General features: G+C 47.2%; 1 protein-coding gene across 3 annotated transcripts in view; it reads left to right on the plus strand.

Annotated features, from left to right (window-relative positions):
* Positions 1-20,582, plus strand: part of rft1 (RFT1 homolog) — a 131,729-nt gene that overhangs the window by 22,691 nt on the left and 88,456 nt on the right. For all 3 annotated transcript variants that reach the window (XM_072473149.1, XM_072473152.1, XM_072473151.1), the window contains exons 3-4: positions 5,294-5,410; positions 16,358-16,547. In XM_072473149.1, the coding sequence (XP_072329250.1) occupies positions 5,294-5,410; positions 16,358-16,547 (307 nt within the window). The remainder of the gene's footprint in view (positions 1-5,293; positions 5,411-16,357; positions 16,548-20,582) is intronic.

Raw genomic sequence — 20,582 nt, forward strand, 5'->3', positions numbered from 1 at the left:
GTAATTCTTAGCACACTCAGGATTGGTTAGCACAGGTTGTCCAATCGTGGAATCTTTGCAGACATGAAGAACATGTGCACACCTGTGCCTGTTTCAACTAAACAAAGTAAGCGACAGCCATTCTCTCGTTCACTCTCTAGGGCAATGCTGTGGCCAATCAGAATCAAATTGGCCGGATATGAATTTCAGCAAAACTTGGCAGTTAACTGTCAGTTATAGCACAGAAATGGCTAGTCTGTGCCGGTCAAAAACAACCACCTAACTATTCTAATCCCATTTCTCAGTGCTTGGCCCATAGTCTTGTGTGCCTTGACATCGCAAGTACACATCTAAATATTTCAAAAATATTATAATGGTTTCAGCAGAGAGTTCCAGACTACCACCTCACTCTAGGTGAAAAAGTTTCTCTTCACATCCCCTCTCAGGGTGTCACGGTGACACAGTGGTTAGTACTGCTGTCTCACAGCACCAGGGCTTCCAAGTTCAATACCCGACTTGGGTGACTGTGTGTAATTTGCGCATCCTACCCGTGTCTGCGTGGGTTTCCTCCGGGTGCTCTGGCTTCCTCCCACAGTCCAAAGATGTACAGGTTAGGTGGATTGGTCATGCTAAATTGCCCCTTAGATGTGCAGGTTGGGAGTGGTTATGGGGATAAGGGAGAGTGGGCTTGGGTAGGATGCTCTTTCAGAGAGTTGGTACAGACACGATGGGCCGAATGGCCTTCTTCTGCATTGTTGGGATTCTATGATTCGAAACCTCCTGCCGCTTACCTTTAAGTCTCTACCCCGGTTGTTGATCCCTCCTGTCAACTTATCTATGCGCCTCATAATTTAATATATCAGTACATCTCAATCATGTTCCCCCTCTGTCTCCTCTGCTCCAAAGAAAACAGTCTATCCAATCTCTCTTCATATCTAAAACTCTGCAGCCCAGGCAACATCCTGGTAAATCCCCTCTGCACCCTTTCCATTATCCCTCCTATAATGTAAATTCCAGAACTGCACAGAATCCTGCAGATTAACCTGATGAGTGCAAGATGAAAAGCTTTGACAACATGTCTCTTTTTGCACCATAGAACATACAGTGCAGAAGGAGGCCATTCGGCCCATCGAGTCTGCACCTACTTAAGCCCTCACTTCCACCCTATCCCCGTAACACAATAAACCCATCTAAACTTTTTTTGGTCACTAAGGGCAATTTATCATGGCCAATCCACTTAACCTGTATGTCTTTGGACTGTGGGAGGAAACCGGAGCACCCGGAGGAAACCCGAGCAGACACGGGGAGAACGTGCAGACTCCAACACAGACAGTGACTCAGCAGGGAATCGAATCTGGGACCCTGGCGCTGTGTAGCCACAGTACTATCTACTTGTGCTACCGTGCTGCCCTTAACCAAACGACCAAAAACCAAAAATGTGCTATCTGAAAGCAGACTTTCAAACGGCAATTGGGCAAAATTTTGAAGAGAAAAAATGATTACAGGGCAGTGTGGCAAGACAGCTGAACAAAAATAAAGGCCAGTTTTGCAAAGTGGTGGTAGAGACACGATGATGTGAACAACCTCCTTCTGTGTTGTATAATTTGATGATTCTATGACTCTGGGTAACATTCTCTTCCAGAGTAAATTCAGGGCGCAGATAGGGTGTACTTTTCCTGAATTTTTCCTTTGACGGGGGGACGACTTACCAGGGGTAAGCCATGGGGTACGGGCCTCTGGCACGGAGTCTGTCCCTGTTGCTCAGAAGGGAAGGGGGGAGAGGAGCAGAGCATTAGTAATTGGGGACTCTATAGTCAGGGGCACAGATAGGAGATTTTGTGGGAGCGTGAGAGACTCACGTTTGGTATGTTGCCTCCCAGGTGCAAGGGTACGTGATGTCTCGGATCGTGTTTTCCGGGTCCTTAGGGGGGAGGGGGAGCAGCCCCAAGTCGTGGTCCACATTGGCACTAACGACATAGGTAGGAAAGGGGACAAGGATGTCAGGCAGGCTTTCAGGGAGCTAGGATGGAAGCTCAGAACTAGAACAAACAGAGTTGCTATCTCTGGGTTGTTGCCCGTGCCACGTGATAGTGAGATGAGGAATAGGGAGAGAGAGCATTTGAACACGTGGCTACAGGGATGGTGCAGGCGGGAGGGTTTCAGATTTTTGGATAACTGGGGCTCTTTCTGGGGAAGGTGGGACCTCTACAGACAGGATGGTCTACATCTGAACCTGAGGGGCACAAATATCCTGGGGGGGAGATTTGTTAGTGCTCTTTGGGGGGGTTTAAACTAATGCAGCAGGGGCATGGGAACCTGGATTGTAGTTTTAGGGTAAGGGAGAATGAGAGTATAGAGGTCAGGAGCACAGATTTGACGTCGCAGGAGGGGGCCAGCGTTCAGGTAGGTGGTTTGAAGTGTGTCTACTTCAATGCCAGGAGTATACGAAACAAGGTAGGGGAACTGGCAGCGTGGGTTGGTACCTGGGACTTCGATGTTGTGGCCATTTCGGAGACATGGATAGAGCAGGGACAGGAATGGATGTTGCAGGTTCCGGGGTTTAGGTGTTTTAGTAAGCTCAGAGAAGGAGGCAAAAGAGGGGGAGGTGTGGCGCTGCTAGTCAAGAGCAGTATTACGGTGGCGGAGAGGATGCTAGATGGGGACTCTTCTTCCGAGGTAGTATTGGCTGAAGTTAGAAACAGGAAAGGAGAGGTCACCCTGTTGGGAGTTTTTTATAGGCCTCCTAATAGTTCTAGGGATGTAGAGGAAAGGATGGCGAAGATGATTCTGGATATGAGCGAAAGTAACAGGGTAGTTATTATGGGAGACTTTAACTTTCCAAATATTGACTGGAAAATATATAGTTCGAGTACAATAGATGGGTCGTTTTTTGTACAGTGTGTGCAGGAGGGTTTCCTGAAACAATATGTTGACAGGCCAACAAGAGGCGAGGCCACGTTGGATTTGGTTTTGGGTAATGAACCAGGCCAGGTGTTGGATTTGGAGGTAGGAGAGCACTTTGGGGACAGTGACCACAATTCGGTGACGTTTACGTTAATGATGGAAAGGGATAAGTATACACCGCAGGGCAAGAGTTATAGCTGGGGGAAGGGCAATTATGATGCCATTAGACGTGACTTGGGGGGATAAGGTGGAGAAGTAGGCTGCAAGTGTTGGGCACACTGGATAAGTGGGGCTTGTTCAAGGATCAGCTACTGCGTGTTCTTGATAAGTATGTACCGGTCAGACAGGGAGGAAGGCGTCGAGCGAGGGAACCGTGGTTTACCAAGGAAGTGGAATCTCTTGTTAAGAGGAAGAAGAAGGCCTATGTGAAGATGAAGTGTGAAGTTTCGGTTGGGGCGATGGATAGTTACAAGGTAGCGAGGAAGGATCTAAAGAGAGAGCTAAGATGAGCAAGGAGGGGACATGAGAAGTATTTGGCAGGAAGGATCAAGGAAAACCCAAAAGCTTTCTATAGGTATGTCAGGAATAAGCGAATGACTAGGGAAAGAGTAGGACCAGTCAAGGACAGGGATGGGAAATTGTGTGTGGAGTCTGAAGAGATAGGTGAGATACTAAATGAATATTTTTCGTCAGTATTCACTCAGGAAAAAGATAATGTTGTGGAGGAGAATGCTGAGCCCCAGGCTAATAGAATAGATGGCATTGAGGTACGTAGGGAAGAGGTGTTGGCAATTCTGGACAGGCTGAAAATAGATAAGTCCCCGGGACCTGATGGGATTTACCCTAGGATTCTATGGGAGGCCAGGGAAGAGATTGCTGGACCTTTGGCTTTGATTTTTATGTCATCATTGGCTACAGGAATAGTGCCAGAGGACTGGAGGACAGCAAATGTGGTCCCTTTGTTCAAAAAGGGGAGCAGAGACAACCCCGGCAACTATAGACCGGTGAGCCTCACGTCTGTAGTGGGTAAAGTCTTGGAGGGGATTATAAGGGCCAAGATTTATAATCATCTAGATAGGAATAATATGATCAGGGATAGTCAGCATGGCTTTGTGAAGGGTAGGTCATGCCTCACAAACCTTATTGAGTTCTTTGAGAAGGTGACTGAACAGGTAGACGAGGGTAGAGCAGTTGATGTGGTGTATATGGATTTCAGCAAAGCGTTTGATAAGGTTCCCCACGGTAGGCTATTGCAAAAAATACGGAGGCTGGGGATTGAGGGTGATTTAGAGATGTGGATCAGAAATTGGCTAGCTGAAAGAAGACAGAGGGTGGTGGTTGATGGGAAATGTTCAGAATGGAGTACAGTCACAAGTGGAGTACCACCATGATCTGTTCTGGGGCCGTTGCTGTTTGTCATTTTTATCAATGACCTAGAGGAAGGCGCAGAAGGGTGGGTGAGTAAATTTGCAGACGATACTAAAGTCGGTGGTGTTGTCGATAGTGTGGAAGGATGTAGCAGGTTACAGAGGGATATAGATAAGCTGCAGAGCTGGGCTGAGAGGTGGCAAATGGAGTTTAATGTAGAGAAGTGTGAGGTGATTCACTTTGGAAGGAATAACAGGAATGCGGAATATTTGGCTAATGGTAAAGTTCTTGAAAGTGTGGATGAGCAGAGGGATCTAGGTGTCCATGTACATAGATCCCTGAAAGTTGCCACCCAGGTTGATAGGGTTGTGAAGAAGGCCTATGGAGTGTTGGCCTTTATTGGTAGAGGGATTGAGTTCCGGAGTCGGGAGGTCATGTTGCAGCTGTACAGAACTCTGGTCCGGCCGCATTTGGAGTATTGCGTACAGTTCTGGTCACCGCATTATAGGAAGGACGTGGAGGCTTTGGAGCGGGTGCAGAGGAGATTTACCAGGATGTTGCCTGGTATGGAGGGAAAATCTTATGAGGAAAGGCTGACGGACTTGAGGTTGTTTTCGTTGGAGAGAAGAAGGTTAAGAGGAGACTTAATAGAGGCATACAAAATGATCAGGGGGTTGGATAGGGTGGACAGTGAGCGCCTTCTCCCGCGGATGGATATGGCTGGCACGAGGGGACATAACTTTAAACTGAGGGGTAATCGATATAGGACAGAGGTCAGAGGTAGGTTCTTTACGCAAAGAGTAGTGAGGCCGTGGAATGCCCTACCTGCTACAGTAGTGAACTCGCCAACATTGAGGGCATTTAAAAGTTTATTGGATAAACATATGGATGATAATGGCATAGTGTAGGTTAGATGGCTTTTGTTTCGGTGCAACATCATGGGCCGAAGGGCCTGTACTGCGCTGTATTGTTCTATGTTCTATGTTCTATGACTGTAAGTGTACCTTGTCTTTGGGTAATTGCTGCTGTTCTCTCCATTCAGGCTCACCTTGCTGTATTCTACAATTCTTTTCCTCTCGCGAGAAGCTTTTAGGAAAGCCTGCCTGAATGTTGGTGCAGAACAGAAATGGGCCCAGGTTGTAAACCTGCTCTGGTTAACGTGAGTATCCAGCAGTGTCCGTGATAGTGATCATTATCTTCTTAAAAAAATACATTTAGTGTACCCAATTCTTTTTTTTCCAATTAAGGGCAATTTAGCGTGGCCAATCCACCTAACCTGCACATCTTTGGATTGTGGGGGTGAAACCCACGCAAACACGGGGAGAATGTGCAAACTCCACACTGACAGTGACCCGGGGCTGGGATCAAACCCGGGTCCTCAGCGCCTTTAGGCAGCAGTGCTAAGCACTGCGCACCGTGCCGCCCATGAAGCAGTAGTGCTAAGCACTGCGCCACTGTGCCGCCCATGAGGCAGCAGTGCTAAGCACTGTGCCACCGTGCCGCCCATGGAGTTTGTGAACTAATTTTCGGAAAGCTTACTACGAGCCAGCCAAGAGCCGGATCGTGATCAATTATCACCGTAACATATCAACATACCAATTAGGATCAGGAGGAGGCCACTCGGCCCCTCGAGCCTGCTACCCCATTCAATAAGATCATGGCCGACCTGATTGTCACCTCAAGTTCACATTTCTACCTACCCCTGATAGCCTTTCACCCCCTTGCTTATCCAAGATCTGTAAATCTCTGCCGTATAAAAATTCAAAGGTTCTACTTCCACTTTTCATCAAATACACAAAAAAAACCCAACAATAACAAATACAGTAACAATCCCCCAAACAGCTTCCCCTTCAACATACAAACCTAAACATCATCTTGTGGGAAAGCAGAAACGAGAGGCCATTAATTTAAGATAGTCACCATGATAGAAGTCTAAAAGATTATGAGGGCATGGACAGAGTGGATAGTCAGAAGCTCATACTGAAGGGGGAGGGTGAACATCCAGTTGTCGGGGTGCATATAGGCACCAACGATATAGGTAAAAAACGGGATGAGGGCCTACAGTCAGAATTTAGGGAGTTAGGAGATAAGTTAAAAAGTAGGACCTCAAAGGTATAATCTCAGGATTGCTACCTGTGCCACGAGTCAGAGTATAAATTCAAGAATAGTCAGAATGAATACGTGGCTTGAGAGATGGTGCAGGAGGGAGGGGTTCAGATGTTTGGGACATTGGAACCGGTTCTGGGGGCGGTGGGACCATTACAAATCGGATGGTTTACACCTGGGCAGGACTGGAACCAATGTCCTAGGAGGTGCTTTTGCTAACACTGTTGGGGAGCTTTTAAGCTAATGTGGCAGGGGGATGGGAACAAGATTAGGAAGTTAGAGAAGTTAGAGGTCAGTAAAGAGGCAGAAACTAAAGCCAGTAAGGTACTAGATAATAAACTCAATGTGACTAAGGGGAAGAGTAGACAGGGAAAAGATGATGAGCGCAAAGGGACAGGTGGTCTGAGGTGCATTTGTTTCAATGCGAGAAGTGTAGCAGGTAAGGCAGATGAACTTAGGGCTTGGATTAGTACCTGGGAATATGATGTTGGTATGAGGTTGAGGGAAGGGCAAGACTGGCAACTAAATATCCCAGGGTATAGATGCTTCAGGAGGGATAGAAAGGGAGGTAAAAGGGGTGGAGGAGTTGCATTACTGGTCAGAGATGATATCACAGCTGTGATTAAGGAGGGCACGATGGAGGATTTGAGCACTGAGGCAATATGGGTAGAGATAAGAAATAGGAAGGGTGCAGTAATATTGTTGGGACTTTACGACAGGCTTCCCAAAAGCGAGCGTGAAGTAGAGGTACAAATATGTAGACAGATTACAGAAAGATGTAGGAGCAAAAGAGGGAATTTATGCGTGGAGTCAGAGGAAATGGGTGAGATTCTTAATGAGTACTTTTCATCGGTATTCACCAAGGAGAGGGACATGACGGATGTTGAGGCTAGGGATGGATGTTTAATTACTCTAGGTCAAGTCGGCATAAGGAAGAGTGAAGTTTTGGGTATTCTAAAAGGCATTAAGGTGGACAAGGCCCCAGGTCCGGATGGGATCTATCCCAGGTTACTGAGGGAAGCGAGGGACGAAATGGCTGGGGCCTTAACGGATATCTTTGCAGCATCCTTGAGCACGGGTGAGGTCCCGGAGGACTGGAGAATTGCTAATGTTGTCCCTTTGTTTAAGAAGGGTAGCAGGGATAATCCAGGGAATTATAGACCTGTGAGCTTGACGTCAGTGGTAGGTAAACTGTTGGAGAAGATATTGAGGGACAGGATCTATTCACATTTGGAAGAAAATAGACTTATCAGTGATAGGCAGCATGGTTTTGTGCAGGGAAGGTAGGGAATATACAGTGAATGGTAGAACCCTCAAGAGTATTGAAAGTCAAAGAGATCTAGGAGTACAGGTCCACAGGTCACTGAAAGGGGCAACACAGGTGGAGAAGGTAGTCAAGAAGGCATACGGCATGCTTGCCTTCATTGGCCGGGGCATTGAGTATAAGAATTGGCAAGTCATGTTGCAGCTGTATAGAACCTTAGTTAGGCCACACTTGGAGTATAGTGTTCAATTCTGGTCGCCACACTACCAGAAGGATGTGGAGGCTTTAGAGAGGGTGCAGAAGAGATTTACCAGAATGTTGCCTGGTATGGAGGGCATTAGCTATGAGGAGCGGTTGAATAAACTCGGTGTGTTCTCACTGGAACGAAGGAGGTTGAGGGGCGACCTGATAGAGGTCTACAAAATTATGAGGGGCATAGACAGAGTGGATAGTCAGAGGCTTTTCCCCGGGGTAGAGGAGTCAATTACTAGGGGGCATAGGTTTAAGGTGAGAAGGGCAAGGTTTAGAGTAGATGTACAAGGCAAGTTTTTTATGCAGAGGGTAGTGGGTGCCTGGAACTCGCTACCGGAGGAGGTAGTGGAAGCAGGGACGATAGTGACATTTAAGGGGCATCTTGACAAATACGTGAATAGGATGGGAATAGAGGGATACGGACCCAGGAAGTGTAGAAGATTGTAGTTTAGTCGGGCAGCATGGTCGGCACGGGCTTGGAGGGCCGAAGGGCCTGTTCCTGTGTTGTACATTTCTTTGTTCTTTGTAGGTCATGTCTTACAAATCTAATAGAATTCTTTGAGGAAGTGACAAAGTTAATTGATGAGGGAAGGGCTGTAGATGTCATATACATGGACTTCAGTGAGGCATTTGATAAAGTTTCCCATGGCAGTTTGATGGAAAAAGTGAAGTCGAATGGGGTTCAGGGTGTACTAGCTAGATGGATAAAGAACTGGCTGGGCAACAGGAGACAGAGAGTAGTGGTGGCAGGCAGTGTCTCAAAATGGAGAAAGGTGACTAGTGGTGTTCCACAGGGATCCGTGCTCGGACCACTGTTGTTTGTGATATACATAAATGATCTGGACCAAGGTATAGGTGGTCTGATTAGCAAGTTTGCAGATGATACTCAGATTGGTGGAGTTGCAGATAGTGAGGAGGACTGTCCGAGAATACAGCAAAATATAGATAGATTGGAGAGTTGGGCGGAGAAATAGAACATAGAACATTACAGCGCAGTACAGGCCCTTCGGCCCTCGATGTTGCGCCGACCTGTGAAACCACACTAAAGCCCATCTACACTATTCCCTTATCGTCCATACGTCTATCCATTGACCATTTGAATGCCCTTAGTGTTGGCGAGTCCACTGCTGTTGCAGGCAGGGCATTCCACGCCCTTACTACTCTCTGAGTAAAGAACCTACCTCTGACATCTGTGTTATATCTATCTCTCCTCAATTTAAAGCTATGTCCCCTCGTGCTAGACATCACCATCCGAGGAAAAAGGCTCTCACTATCCACCCTATCCAATCCTCTGATCATCTTGTATGCCTCAATTAAGTCACCTCTTAACCATCTTCTCTCTAACGAAAACAGCCTCAGGTCCCTCAGCCTTCCCTCATAAGATCTTCCCTCCATACCAGGCAACATTCTGGTAAATCTCCTCTGCACCCTTTCCAATGCTTCCACATCCTTCCTATAATGCGGCGACCAGAATTGCACGCAATACTCCAAATGCGGCCACACCACAGTTTTGTACAGCTGCAACATGACCTCATGACTCCGAAACTCAATCCCTCTACCAATAAAAGCTAACACACCGTACGCCTTCTTAACAACCCTCTCAACCTGGGTGGCAACTTTCAGGGATCTATGTACATGGACACCGAGATCTCTCTGCTCATCCACACTGCCAAGAATCTTACCATTAGGCCAGTACTCTGTCTTCCTGTTATTCCTTCCAAAATGAGTCACCTCACACTTTTCCTACCTCCACCTGATGCTCACCATATCATGCCCCAGAAACCTGTCCACTACCTTCGCCACCAAGGTGGGTGTCCCTGTGCTGATGGAGATGATCGCTGTGACGCCTCATTGGTTGCATTCTTGGAGCTTTCCTCTGAGGTGTTATCTTGGAAGGCAGGGGATGGGCTGGAAACATCCGATGGAGATCCTGCAGGAGAATGGACATGTGGACATGTGGTCAGTGAGAGGGAAGGATCATTATGTCTGCCCATCTGTTATGGGCCAACTTCCCCTGAGGGCCAAAGAGACGGCATTGTGAGCTGCACGCATCGGGGGCGGGGGGGGGCGTGCGTGGGGGGTGTGGGGGGGGGGGGGGTGGCGTGCTGTGGGGGGGCACGTGTGGGGGCACGCGCGGCTGGGGGGGGCGCGCACAGAGGGTGGCGCGTGGGGGGCGCGCGCGGCGGGGCGCAGTCATTTCCGCTGTGAAGTCCATGGGGCATCATTACCGGCCCAAATTGGCATTATATGCCAGTGATGGTCACGCCGGGTTGGGAGTCCATAAGCATCCACAATTCTCACTCGCTACCACACCTAGAAACGGTTCTGTTAGATTGCGTCCATTATTAAACTTATAGAAAACTACATATATGCTCAATGTTGAGCGATTGGTCAGAAGATTTTGCACTGAGTGCTGAATTTGGTGCTTTTTGAGTGCGATAGTGAGAGTTTGGTGACCGAGGGAGTATAAGGCTTCATTTTTATCTAAAGTTTAGTCTTTCTTTTATTTAGTTAATTAACTTAAAAGTTGCTGTTTGGTTTAGAAGAAGGTGAATTTTCAATCAGCTTTAAACAGGCATCTACTTCTAGGCACTTGCAGCTGGAGCTTGTTAATTAGTTAATTGGATTAGGCCAGTTTTTCAGAGGCTAGATTCACAGTATAAAAGTGATCCCCTACGCACTGAGTGCTGAATTTGGTGCTTTTTGAGTGCGATAGTGAGAGTTTGGTGACCGAGGGAGTTAGGTGAGGAAGGAGTAAGGTGCTCCTTTCATTTTGTTTCCGACATTTCCGCAAAGAGTGCGAAGAGAGCCAGGAATTTACAGAAAGTGTAGCTGACTGGGAGCAGAGTCGGAGATCTAGTTAGTCCACACAGCAGCTATATTCTGTAAGGTAAGAGGGGATGGAGGCTAGGCCAGTTACATGCTCCTCCTGTAGGATGTGGGTGGTGAGGGATATCACCGGTGTCCCCACTGACTATACCTGCGGGAAGTGCACCCAACTTCAGCTCCTCAAAGACCATGTTAGGGAACTGGAGCTGAAGCTGGATGAACTTCGGATCATCCGGGAGGCAGAGGGGGTGATTGAGAAGAGTTACAGGGAGGTAACCACACCCAAGGTACAGGACAAGAATAGCTGGGTTACAGTCAGGGGGAAAAAAACAAACAGGCAGACAGTGCAGGGATCCCTCGTGGCCGTTCCCCTTCAAAACAAGTATACCGTTTTGGATGCTGTTGGGGGGGATGACCTACCGGGGGAAGGCCCTAGCGGTCAGGTCTCTGGCACGGAGTCTGGCTCTGGGGCTCAGAAGGGAAGGGGTGGGAATAGAAAAGCAATAGTTGTAGGAGATTCAATGGTTAGGGGAATAGATAGGAGATTCTGTGGTCGCGAGCGAGACTCCCGGAAGGTATGTTGCCTGCCAGGGCCAGGGATGTCTCGGATCGTGTCTTCAGGATCCTTAAGGGGGAGGGGGAGCAGCCAGAAGTCGTGGTGCACATTGGTACCAACGACATAGGTAGGAAAAGGGGTGTGGAGGTAATAAACAAGTTTAGGGAGTTAGGCTGGAAGTTGAAAGCCAGGACAGACAGACAGTTGTCATCTCTGGTTTGTTGCCGGTGCCACGTGATAGCGAGGCTAGGAATAGGGAGAGAGTGCAGTTGAACACGTGGCTGCAGGAATGGTGTAGGAGGGAGGGCTTCAGGTATTTGGATAATTGGAGCGCATTCTGGGGAATGTGGGACCTGTACAAGCAGGACGGGTTGCATCTGAACCAGAGGGGCACCAATATCCTGGGAGGGAGGTTTGCTAGTACTCTTCGGGAGGGTTTAAACTAATTTGGCAGGGGAATGGGAACCGGATTTGTAGTCCAGCAACTAAGGTAGCCGATATTCAGGACGCCAAAGCATGTAATGAGGCAGTGGGGAAGGGAACACTGACAAAGGAGAGTATTTGCAGGCATGGAGATGGGTTGAAGTGTGTATACTTCAACGCAAGAAGCATCAGGAATAAGGTGGGTGAACTTAAGGCATGGATCGGTACTTGGGACTACGATGTGGTGGCCATCACGGAAACTTGGATAGAAGAGGGGCAGAAATGGTTGTTGGAGGTCCCTGGTTATAGATGTTTCAATAAGATTAGGGAGGGTGGTAAAAGAGGTGGGGGGGGGGGGGGTGGCATTATTAATTAGAGATAGTATAACAGCTGCAGAAAGGCAGTTCGAGGAGTATCACCCTATTGAGGTAGTATGGGTTGAAGTCAGAAATAGGAAAGGAGCAGTCACCTTGTTAGGAGTTTTCTATAGGCCCCCCAATAGTAACAGAGATGTGGAGGAACAGATTGGGAAACAGATTTTGGAAAGGTGCAGAGGTCATAGGGTAGTAGTCATGGGTGACTTTAACTTCCCAAATATTGAGTGGAAACTCTTTAGATCAAATAGTTTGGATGGGGTGGTGTTTGTGCAGTGTGTCCAGGAAGCCTTTCTAACACAGTATGTAGATTGTCCGATCAGAGGAGGGGCAATATTGGATTTAGTACTGGGTAATGAACCAGGGCAAGTGATAGATTTGTTAGTGGGGGAGCATTTTGGAGATAGTGACCACAATTCTGTGACTTTCACTTTAGTAATGGAGAGGGATATGTACGTGCAACAGGGCAAGGTTTACAATTGGGGGAAGGGTAAATATGATGTTGTCAGACAAGAATTGAAGTGCATAAGTTGGGAACATAGGCTGGCAGGGAAGGACACAAGTGAAATGTGGAACTTGTTCAAGGAACAGGTGCTACGTGTCCTTGATATGTATGTCCCTGTCAGGCAGGGAAGAGATGGTCGAGTGAGGGAACCATGGTTGACAAGAGAGGTTGAATGTCTTGTTAAGAGGAAAAAGGTGACTTATGTAAGGCTGAGGAAACAAAGTTCAGACAGGGCGCTGGAGGGATACAAGATAGCCAGGAGAGAACTGAGGATCTATGGGAAGCAAGAGATGAAATTGCAGAGCCGTTGGCAATGATCTTTTCGTCCTCACTCAACAGGGGTGGTACCAGGGGATTGGAGAGTGGCGAATGTCATGCCCCTGTTCAAAAAAGGGAATAGGGATAACCCTGGGAATTACAGGCCAGTTAGTCTTACTTCGGTGGTAGGCAAAGTAATGGAAAGGGTACTGAAGGATAGGATTTCTGAGCATCTGGAAAGACACTGCTTGATTAGGGATAGTCAGCACGGATTTGTGAGGGGTAGGTCTTGCCTTACAAATCTTATTGAATTCTTTGAGGAGGTGACCAAGCATGTGGATGAAGGTAAAGCAGTGGATGTAGTGTACATGGATTTTAGTAAGGCATTTGATAAAGTTCCCCATGGTAGGCTTATGCAGAAAGTAAGGAGGCATGGGATAGTGGGAAATTTGGCCAGTTGGATAACAAACTGGCTAACCGATAGAAGTCAGAGAGTGGTGGTGGATGGCAAATATTCAGCCTGGATCCCAGTTACCAGTGGCGTACCGCAGGGATCAGTTCTGGGTCCTCTGCTGTTTGTGATTTTCATTAATGACTTGGATGAGGGAGTTGAAGGGTGGGTCAGTAAATTTGCAGACGATACAAAGATTGGTGGAGTTGTGGATAGTAAGGAGGGCTGTTGTCGGCTGCAAAGAGACATAGATAGGATGCAGAGCTGGGCTGAGAAGTGGCAGATGGAGTTTAACCCTGAAAAGTGTGAGGTTGTCCATTTTGGAAGGACAAATATGAATGCGGAATACAGGGTTAACGGTAGAGTTCTTGGCAATGTGGAGGAGCAGAGAGATCTTGGGGTCTATGTTCATACATCTTTGAAAGTTGCCACTCAAGTGGATCGAGCTGTGAAGAAGGCCTATGGTGTGCTCGCGTTCATTAACAGAGGGATTGAATTTAAGAGCCGTGAGGTGATGATGCAGCTGTACAAAACTTTGGTAAGGCCACATTTGGAGTACTGTGTACAGTTCTGGTCGCCTCATTTTAGGAAGGATGTGGAAGCTCTGGAAAAGGTGCAAAGAAGATTTACCAGGATGTTGCCTGGAATGGAGAGTAGGTCTTACGAGGAAAGATTGAGGGTGCTAGGCCTTTTCTCATTAGAGCGGAGAAGGATGAGGGGTGACTTGATAGAGGTTTATAAGATGATCAGGGGAATAGATAGAGTAGACAGTCAGAGACTTTTTCCCCGGGTGGAACAAACCATTACAAGGGGACATAAATTTAAGGTGAATGGTGGAAGATATAGGAGGGATATCAGAGGTAGGTTCTTTACCCAGAGAGTAGTGGGGGCATGGAATGCACTGCCTGTGGAAGTAGTTGAGTCGGAAACATTAGGGACCTTCAAGCAGCTATTGGATAGGTACATGGATTACGGTAAAATGATATAGTGTCGATTTATTTGTTCTTAAGGGCAGCACGGTAGCATTGTGGATAGCACAATTGCTTCACAGCTCCATGGTCCCAGGTTCGATTCCGGCTTAGGTCATTGGCTGTGCGGAGTCTGCACGTCCTCCCCGTGTCTGCGTGGGTTTCCTCCGGGTGCTCCGGTTTCCTCCCACAGTCCAAAGATGTGCGGGTTAGGTGAATTGGCCAATGATAAATTGCCCTTAATGTCCAAATTGCCCTTGGTGTTGGGTGGAGGTGTTGAGTTTGGGTAGGGTGCTCTTTCCAAGAGCCGGTGCAGACTCAAAGGGCCGAATGGCCTCCTTCTGCACTGTAAATTCAATGATAATCTATGATTAATCTAGGACAAAGGTTCGGCACAACATCGTGGGCCGAAGGGCCTGTTCTGTGCTGTATTCTCTATGTTCTATGTAAGATTGGAAAGGATGTAAGGGCCATAAAAGATTGATAAGGGGGGGAAATCTACTGGAGGAGAGAGAGGTAAATAGTAATATAAACACGGGCAGTAAGAGTTTCTATCTATATTTAAATAAGAAATGAGTTAACAAAGCTTCCTGTTTTCTGCCTTCCTTTTGGAATAAAGGAGTTACATTCTCTTATTTTCCTGCCTCACGGAACCTTTTCCAAATCTAGGGAATTTTGGAAAATTGAAACCAATGCATTAATTATCTCACTAGCCACTTGTGTTAAGATGCAAGGACAAAGTTCATCAGGACTTGTCAGCCTGTCGCTCCAACAATATTCTCAGTAACATTTCCCTGGTGATGGTCATTTTCCCGAGTTGCTCTCTCCCTTCCATTTCCTGAATTGCAGCTTTTTCTGGGATGTTACTTGTGTCTCTATAGTGAAAGCTGATGCAAAACACTAGTTCAATTCACCTTCAGTCTCCTTATTTCCAAGATTAATTCCCCAGGTTCACTTTCTATCGGGTCAATGCTCACTTTGTTAACTCTTTTCTTTTTGTAATATCTGTAGAAACTCTGACTATATGTCTTTAAATGTCTCGTCGGCGTTCTCTCATACTCTGTTAAAGATTTCAAAGGAAGTAAAAATAAATCAGAAACAGAAGAGATATCATCAGACTGCGACTCCCCAATGGAAATATAATCACACTTGGAAAGCTGCAGACTGTTAAAGCTCCTTTCTGGTCTTTGTTTGCTGGAAGTATGAAGAAGGTAGAATCCATCCTCTTTGTTCGTTTTGGGCTGCGCTCCTTTTAGGAACGGCCCCTTTTAATTTATCCCTCAGTTAATTTCTGTTCTATTTAGTTGATTGGCCCAATAGTACATGAACAAGGTAGAAGTAATCTCAGCATACTCATAGGCCAGAGCGTGCGGGGAGCCTGTGGGCTATGCGTTCCCAGAGGGCGAGGGGAGTCATGGGCTGTGCGTTCCCAGAGGGCGAGGGGAGCCTGTGGGCTGTGCATTCCCAGAGGGCGAGGGGAGCCTGTGGGCTGTGTGTCCTCAGAGCGTGCGGGGAGCCTGTGGGCTGTGTGTTCCCAGAGGGCGAGGGGAGCCTGTGGGCTGTGCGTTCCCAGAGGGCGAGGGGAGCATGTGGGCTGTGCGTCCTCAGAGCGTGCGGGGAGTCTGTGGGCTTTGCGTTCCCAGAGCGTGCGGGGAGCCTGTGGGCTGTGTGTTCCCAGAGCGCGCAGGGAGCCTGTGGGCTGTGCGTTCCCAGAGTGTGTGGGGAGCCTGTGGGCTGTGTGTCCTCAGAGCGTGCGGGGAGTCTGTGGGCTTTGCGTTCCCAGAGCGCGTGGGGAGTCTGTGGGCTGTGCGTTCCCAGAGCGTGCGGGGAGCCTGTGGGCAGTGCGCTCCCAGAGCGCGTGGGGAGTCTGTGAGCTGCGCGTTCCCAGAGCGTGCGGGGAGCCTGTGGGCTGTGCGTTCTCAGAGTGTGCGGGGGAGTCTGTGGGCTGCGCATTCCCTGGGCATGAGGAATGCAAAGAATTCTCAATTTTATTTAAAAACTGAAATTATGCAACACCCCAGATTAGGGTAGGAATTATCAGTGTTCTAACCAACTGCACCATCCAGTCCCAACACAATTATAATTAATTGTAATTATTCTTTGTGTGCTCTTTATTTCAGTGTTCCATTGGGTGTGCTCTGGGCTTTGCTTTTGTGCTGGATCTGGCTCCAGTTGGTGACGATCCCGGATCCAGCTCTAATCCCTCATTATGAGGTTGGAGTGGTGGCATTCGGTCTCTCTGCGATCGTGGAACTCCTCTCGGAGCCCTTGTGGGTTCTGGCACAGGCACATATGTTGGTGAGGCTAAAGGTGAGTAATGTATAAATGATGACTGACTTGCTTATCGTAAAACTATTTGTTTCATCACTTTATTTTCCTGGATTCTGCTGAAGTTGCTGACACATATCCCAATGTCTAGATCCTGAGGTAATGTCATCTTCACTGCTCTGCCCTTGTGGCTGCTGGTCTTGTGCGATGCTGGGCAATGAGCATTGACACCCTATCTGACTCGGTGGCACCGTAGCCAAGCCTGATGCTGCCTGACCCAATATCCACACCCAAAGGGGTCATTGGACAGTGATCAGGAGCAGGAAGCTTGGTTGATTTTCCCTCCCTCTAGCCTAGATATCACAGGACAGTGAGAGTGTAGAATCTCTGGCTGATTTATTCCCTTTGCTAATGTAATGGTACTGAGGCACAATTGAGAATGTTTCCACAACTGCACAGACTATAGATGGTCTGTGAGAGCCAGTGGCAGCTACTCGGGATCCAGCTGGTTCTATTCCCCTTTGAATTCACATGTTTTCCATTTCCATTTCATTCTCGTTTTTGATTCCTTCAGTTACCTACCTGGGAGGCAGATCGATCATACGGTAAATTGGGATATGTCCCTGAGAATGTTTCCCTTGCATTGTATTATCCGCCCCTGGTTGTGTTAGGAAAGGATCGGTTCCTTGACCTCGAGCCTGACTGGGTGGGGGTGGGTTTGTTGACCTCCAGTCTGGATTGCGGGTGGTGGGTGGATAAGGGGTCAGTTTCCTGACCACCTGAGCTTTTATACAGAAAGAAAGAGTATCCTAAGTAAATGCTAGTTCCTTATAATTAGAGACAGGAGAAACTACATGGGAGATAAGGCAATGGCAGAAACATTAAACAAATATTTTTTTGTCTGTCTTCACGGTAGAAGATTCAAGTTACGTCGCAGAAGTAGCAGTAAACAAGGGGCTAATACGAGTGAGGAAATTAGGGTAATTAATATCTGGAGAGAAAAGTACTGGAGAAACTCAAGGATCCAACAAATCGGCAGACCTGATGGCCTGCACTACCAGGTTCTAAAAGAGATAGTTGCAGAGATAGTAGATGTGATGGCTATGATTTTACAAAATTCCCTAGGTATTGGATGTTCCCGACAGATTGAAATTTAGCAAGTGTAACAGTGTTACTCAAAAAAGGAGAGAGAGAGAAAACAGCCAACAAAGGGCAGTGAGCCTGACATCCGTCATCAGGCAAGGGCTGAAATCTGTTATTAAGGAAGTCTTAACAATGTACTTAGATATTATGATTAGAACAATTCAGCATGGTTTTATGAAAGAAAATGCTTGACAAAGTAATTCAATACTTTTGATGATGTAACTTGTAGGGTAGATAAAGGGGAACTAGTAGATCTAGTATACTTGGGTTTGATAAGGTGCCAGTGGGGGTTGGTGTATTAAAATGGTGAGAGGGTTGGCTAAAGACAGGAAGCAGAAGGTGGGGGTAAATGCGGCATTTTCAAGTTGGCAGGCTGTCGTTACTGGAGTGCCACAAGGTTTAGTGCCGAGGTCTTAACTTAGTGACTTAGACAAAGGGACAGAGAGCAATGCAATAATAATAGTAATCTTTATTAGTGCCACAAGTAGGCTTACCTTAACATTGCAATGACGTTACTGTGAAAATCCCCTAGTCGCCACACTCCGGCGCCTGTTCGGGTACACAGAGGGAGAATTCAGAATGTTCAATTCACCTAACAGGACTGTGGGAGGAAACCGGAGCATCCGGAGGAAACCCACACAGATACGGGGAGAATGTCCAGACTCCGCACAGACAGTGACCCAAGCCGGGAATCGAACCCGGGTCCCAGGTGCTGTGAAGCACCAGTGCTAACCACTGTGCTATCGATTTGGACCGTACAGACTGGGCAGGAGGGCTACAAGATAGGACAGCGGATGAGCAGTGGCAGTTTAAGGAGATACTCAATTCCTCAGAACTAAAATATATCCCAGAGAGGAAGAAAGATGGGAAGAGGGGAAAAAAACATCCATGGCTAAACAAGGAGGTCAAGGACATTATAAAAACTACGGTGCATCATATTGCAAAGGCCAGTGGCAGGCAGGAAGATGGGGAAACTTTTAAACATAAACAAAGGAATGCTGAAAAAGTAATATTAAGTGCTGAGGTAAATTACGAAAAAAAACCTCGCACAGAATATCAAAAAGGATAGCAAAAGCTTCGACAGGTACATAAAAGGGAAGGGAATCACCAAGGTGAATGTTGGCCATTTGGAAGATAAAACCGGTGAGTTAATAGTTGAGGAACGTCAAAATGGGAAAGATGCTAAATCAATAGGTGTACAAGGTGATGAGAGGCATGTGTAGAGTGGATAGCCAGAGACTTTTCCCCAGGGCGGAAATGGCTGTCACGAGGGGCCATAATTTTAAGGTGATTGGAGGAAGGTATAGGGGAGATGTCAGAGGTTGGTTCTTTATCTCTGCGGGTGTGTCTTCTCTGGCTCGCTGGGAGAACTCACTGGGAGTGACGTTAAAGTTGCTCTTTTTAAATTGGCCTGAGTTGACTCCCCCCTCCCCCCCCCCCCGCCCCCCCAAATGCTTTTAGATCAAAGTAACTTAAGGTGCCTGACTTCGGTGCACCGTGGATGCTGGGACAGTAAATTTAAGGAGGAGTTAAGACAGATTTTTAATTGGTAATGTGTTGAAGGGTTATGGAGAACAGGCAGGACGGTGGAGTTGAGGCCAGGATGGGAGCAGCCATGGTCACATTGAGGGTGTTAGGCTCCGGAGGCTAAATTGCCGACTCCTGCTCCTAGCTCATGTGTTCTCGGGAGGAGATGCTCTGGCTGATTTCGCAATCCAGCTCTTGGTCTGTAGCATTGTAGGTAACAGATGAGGAACATATCAGCCATGATAGAAAGGTGGAGCAGACTCGATGGGCTGAATGGACCAATTCTGCCCCTATATCTTCTGAAGTTATAACTGCGCAGAGATGAATGGCAGGGAAGATGATTGGTCAAAATATAAAGAACGGCAGAGAATGACTAAAAGGTTAATTAGGAGAAAGAAATTGAATATGAGAGGAAGCTAGCTAGAAATGTGAAAGCGGAAAGCAAGAGCTTTTACAGGTGAGAGGAAAAGGTTAAAGTGAATGTTGGTCCTCCAGCGTGTGTGAATGGGGAGTTAATAGTCGGTCATAAGGAGGTGACAGTATGATGAGTTGGAGATATTTCAGAGGATGTTTACTAGATTAAGGGGAGATAGATATAAGACAGATGTCAGAGGTAGGTTGTTTACTCAGAGAGTAGTAAGGGCGTGGAATGCCCTGCCTGCACCAGTAGTGGATTCGCCAACACTAAGGGCATTCAAATGGTCATTGGATAGACATATGGACGATAAGGGAATAGTGTAGATGGGCTTTAGAGTGGTTTCACAAGTCGGCGCAACATCGAGGGCCGAAGGGCCTGTACTGCGCTGTAATGTTCTATGTTCTAGATTGAATAAGCAGATTGTTACATGAGGAAAGGTTAGACAGATGGGGGTGTGATTCAGCGGACTTGAGTTAAAGTTCACTGAATGAGTTCTCCCAGTGAGTCAGAGAAAACACAGCTAGAGTGAGGCACAGAGAAGAGTGAGTTTGGGAATTTGATGCTAGGTGGGAATTGAATCGGTAAGACTGTTCCTTTTTAAATTACAGGAATTTAAATTAATCTAGAATTGTGCAGTGAAGGTTAACAAGGGGCTGCCCCACGCACTCACATAACTGGTTGACAGTTAAGTGTCATGCACCTTAAGCTACTTTGATCTAAAAGCATTTGGGGGGGGGGGCGGGGTGGGAGTCAACTCAGGCCAATTTAAAAAGAGCAACTTTAACCTCACTCCCAGTGAGTTCTCCCAGTGAGCCAGAGAAGACACAGACGGAGTGAGGCACAGCGAAGAGTGAGTTTGGGAATTTGAAGCTAGGTGGGAATTCGAAGCTGGGTTGGGAAGAGGTGCTTTTTAACCCTGGTAAGTGACTGGTAAGTAGTTTTTCTTTTCATTTGTCTATTTATTATTTATTTTTTCTTTCATTTTTTGG

Source organism: Scyliorhinus torazame, chromosome 13, assembly GCF_047496885.1.
Source record: "Scyliorhinus torazame isolate Kashiwa2021f chromosome 13, sScyTor2.1, whole genome shotgun sequence".
Lineage (NCBI taxonomy): Eukaryota > Metazoa > Chordata > Chondrichthyes > Carcharhiniformes > Scyliorhinidae > Scyliorhinus > Scyliorhinus torazame.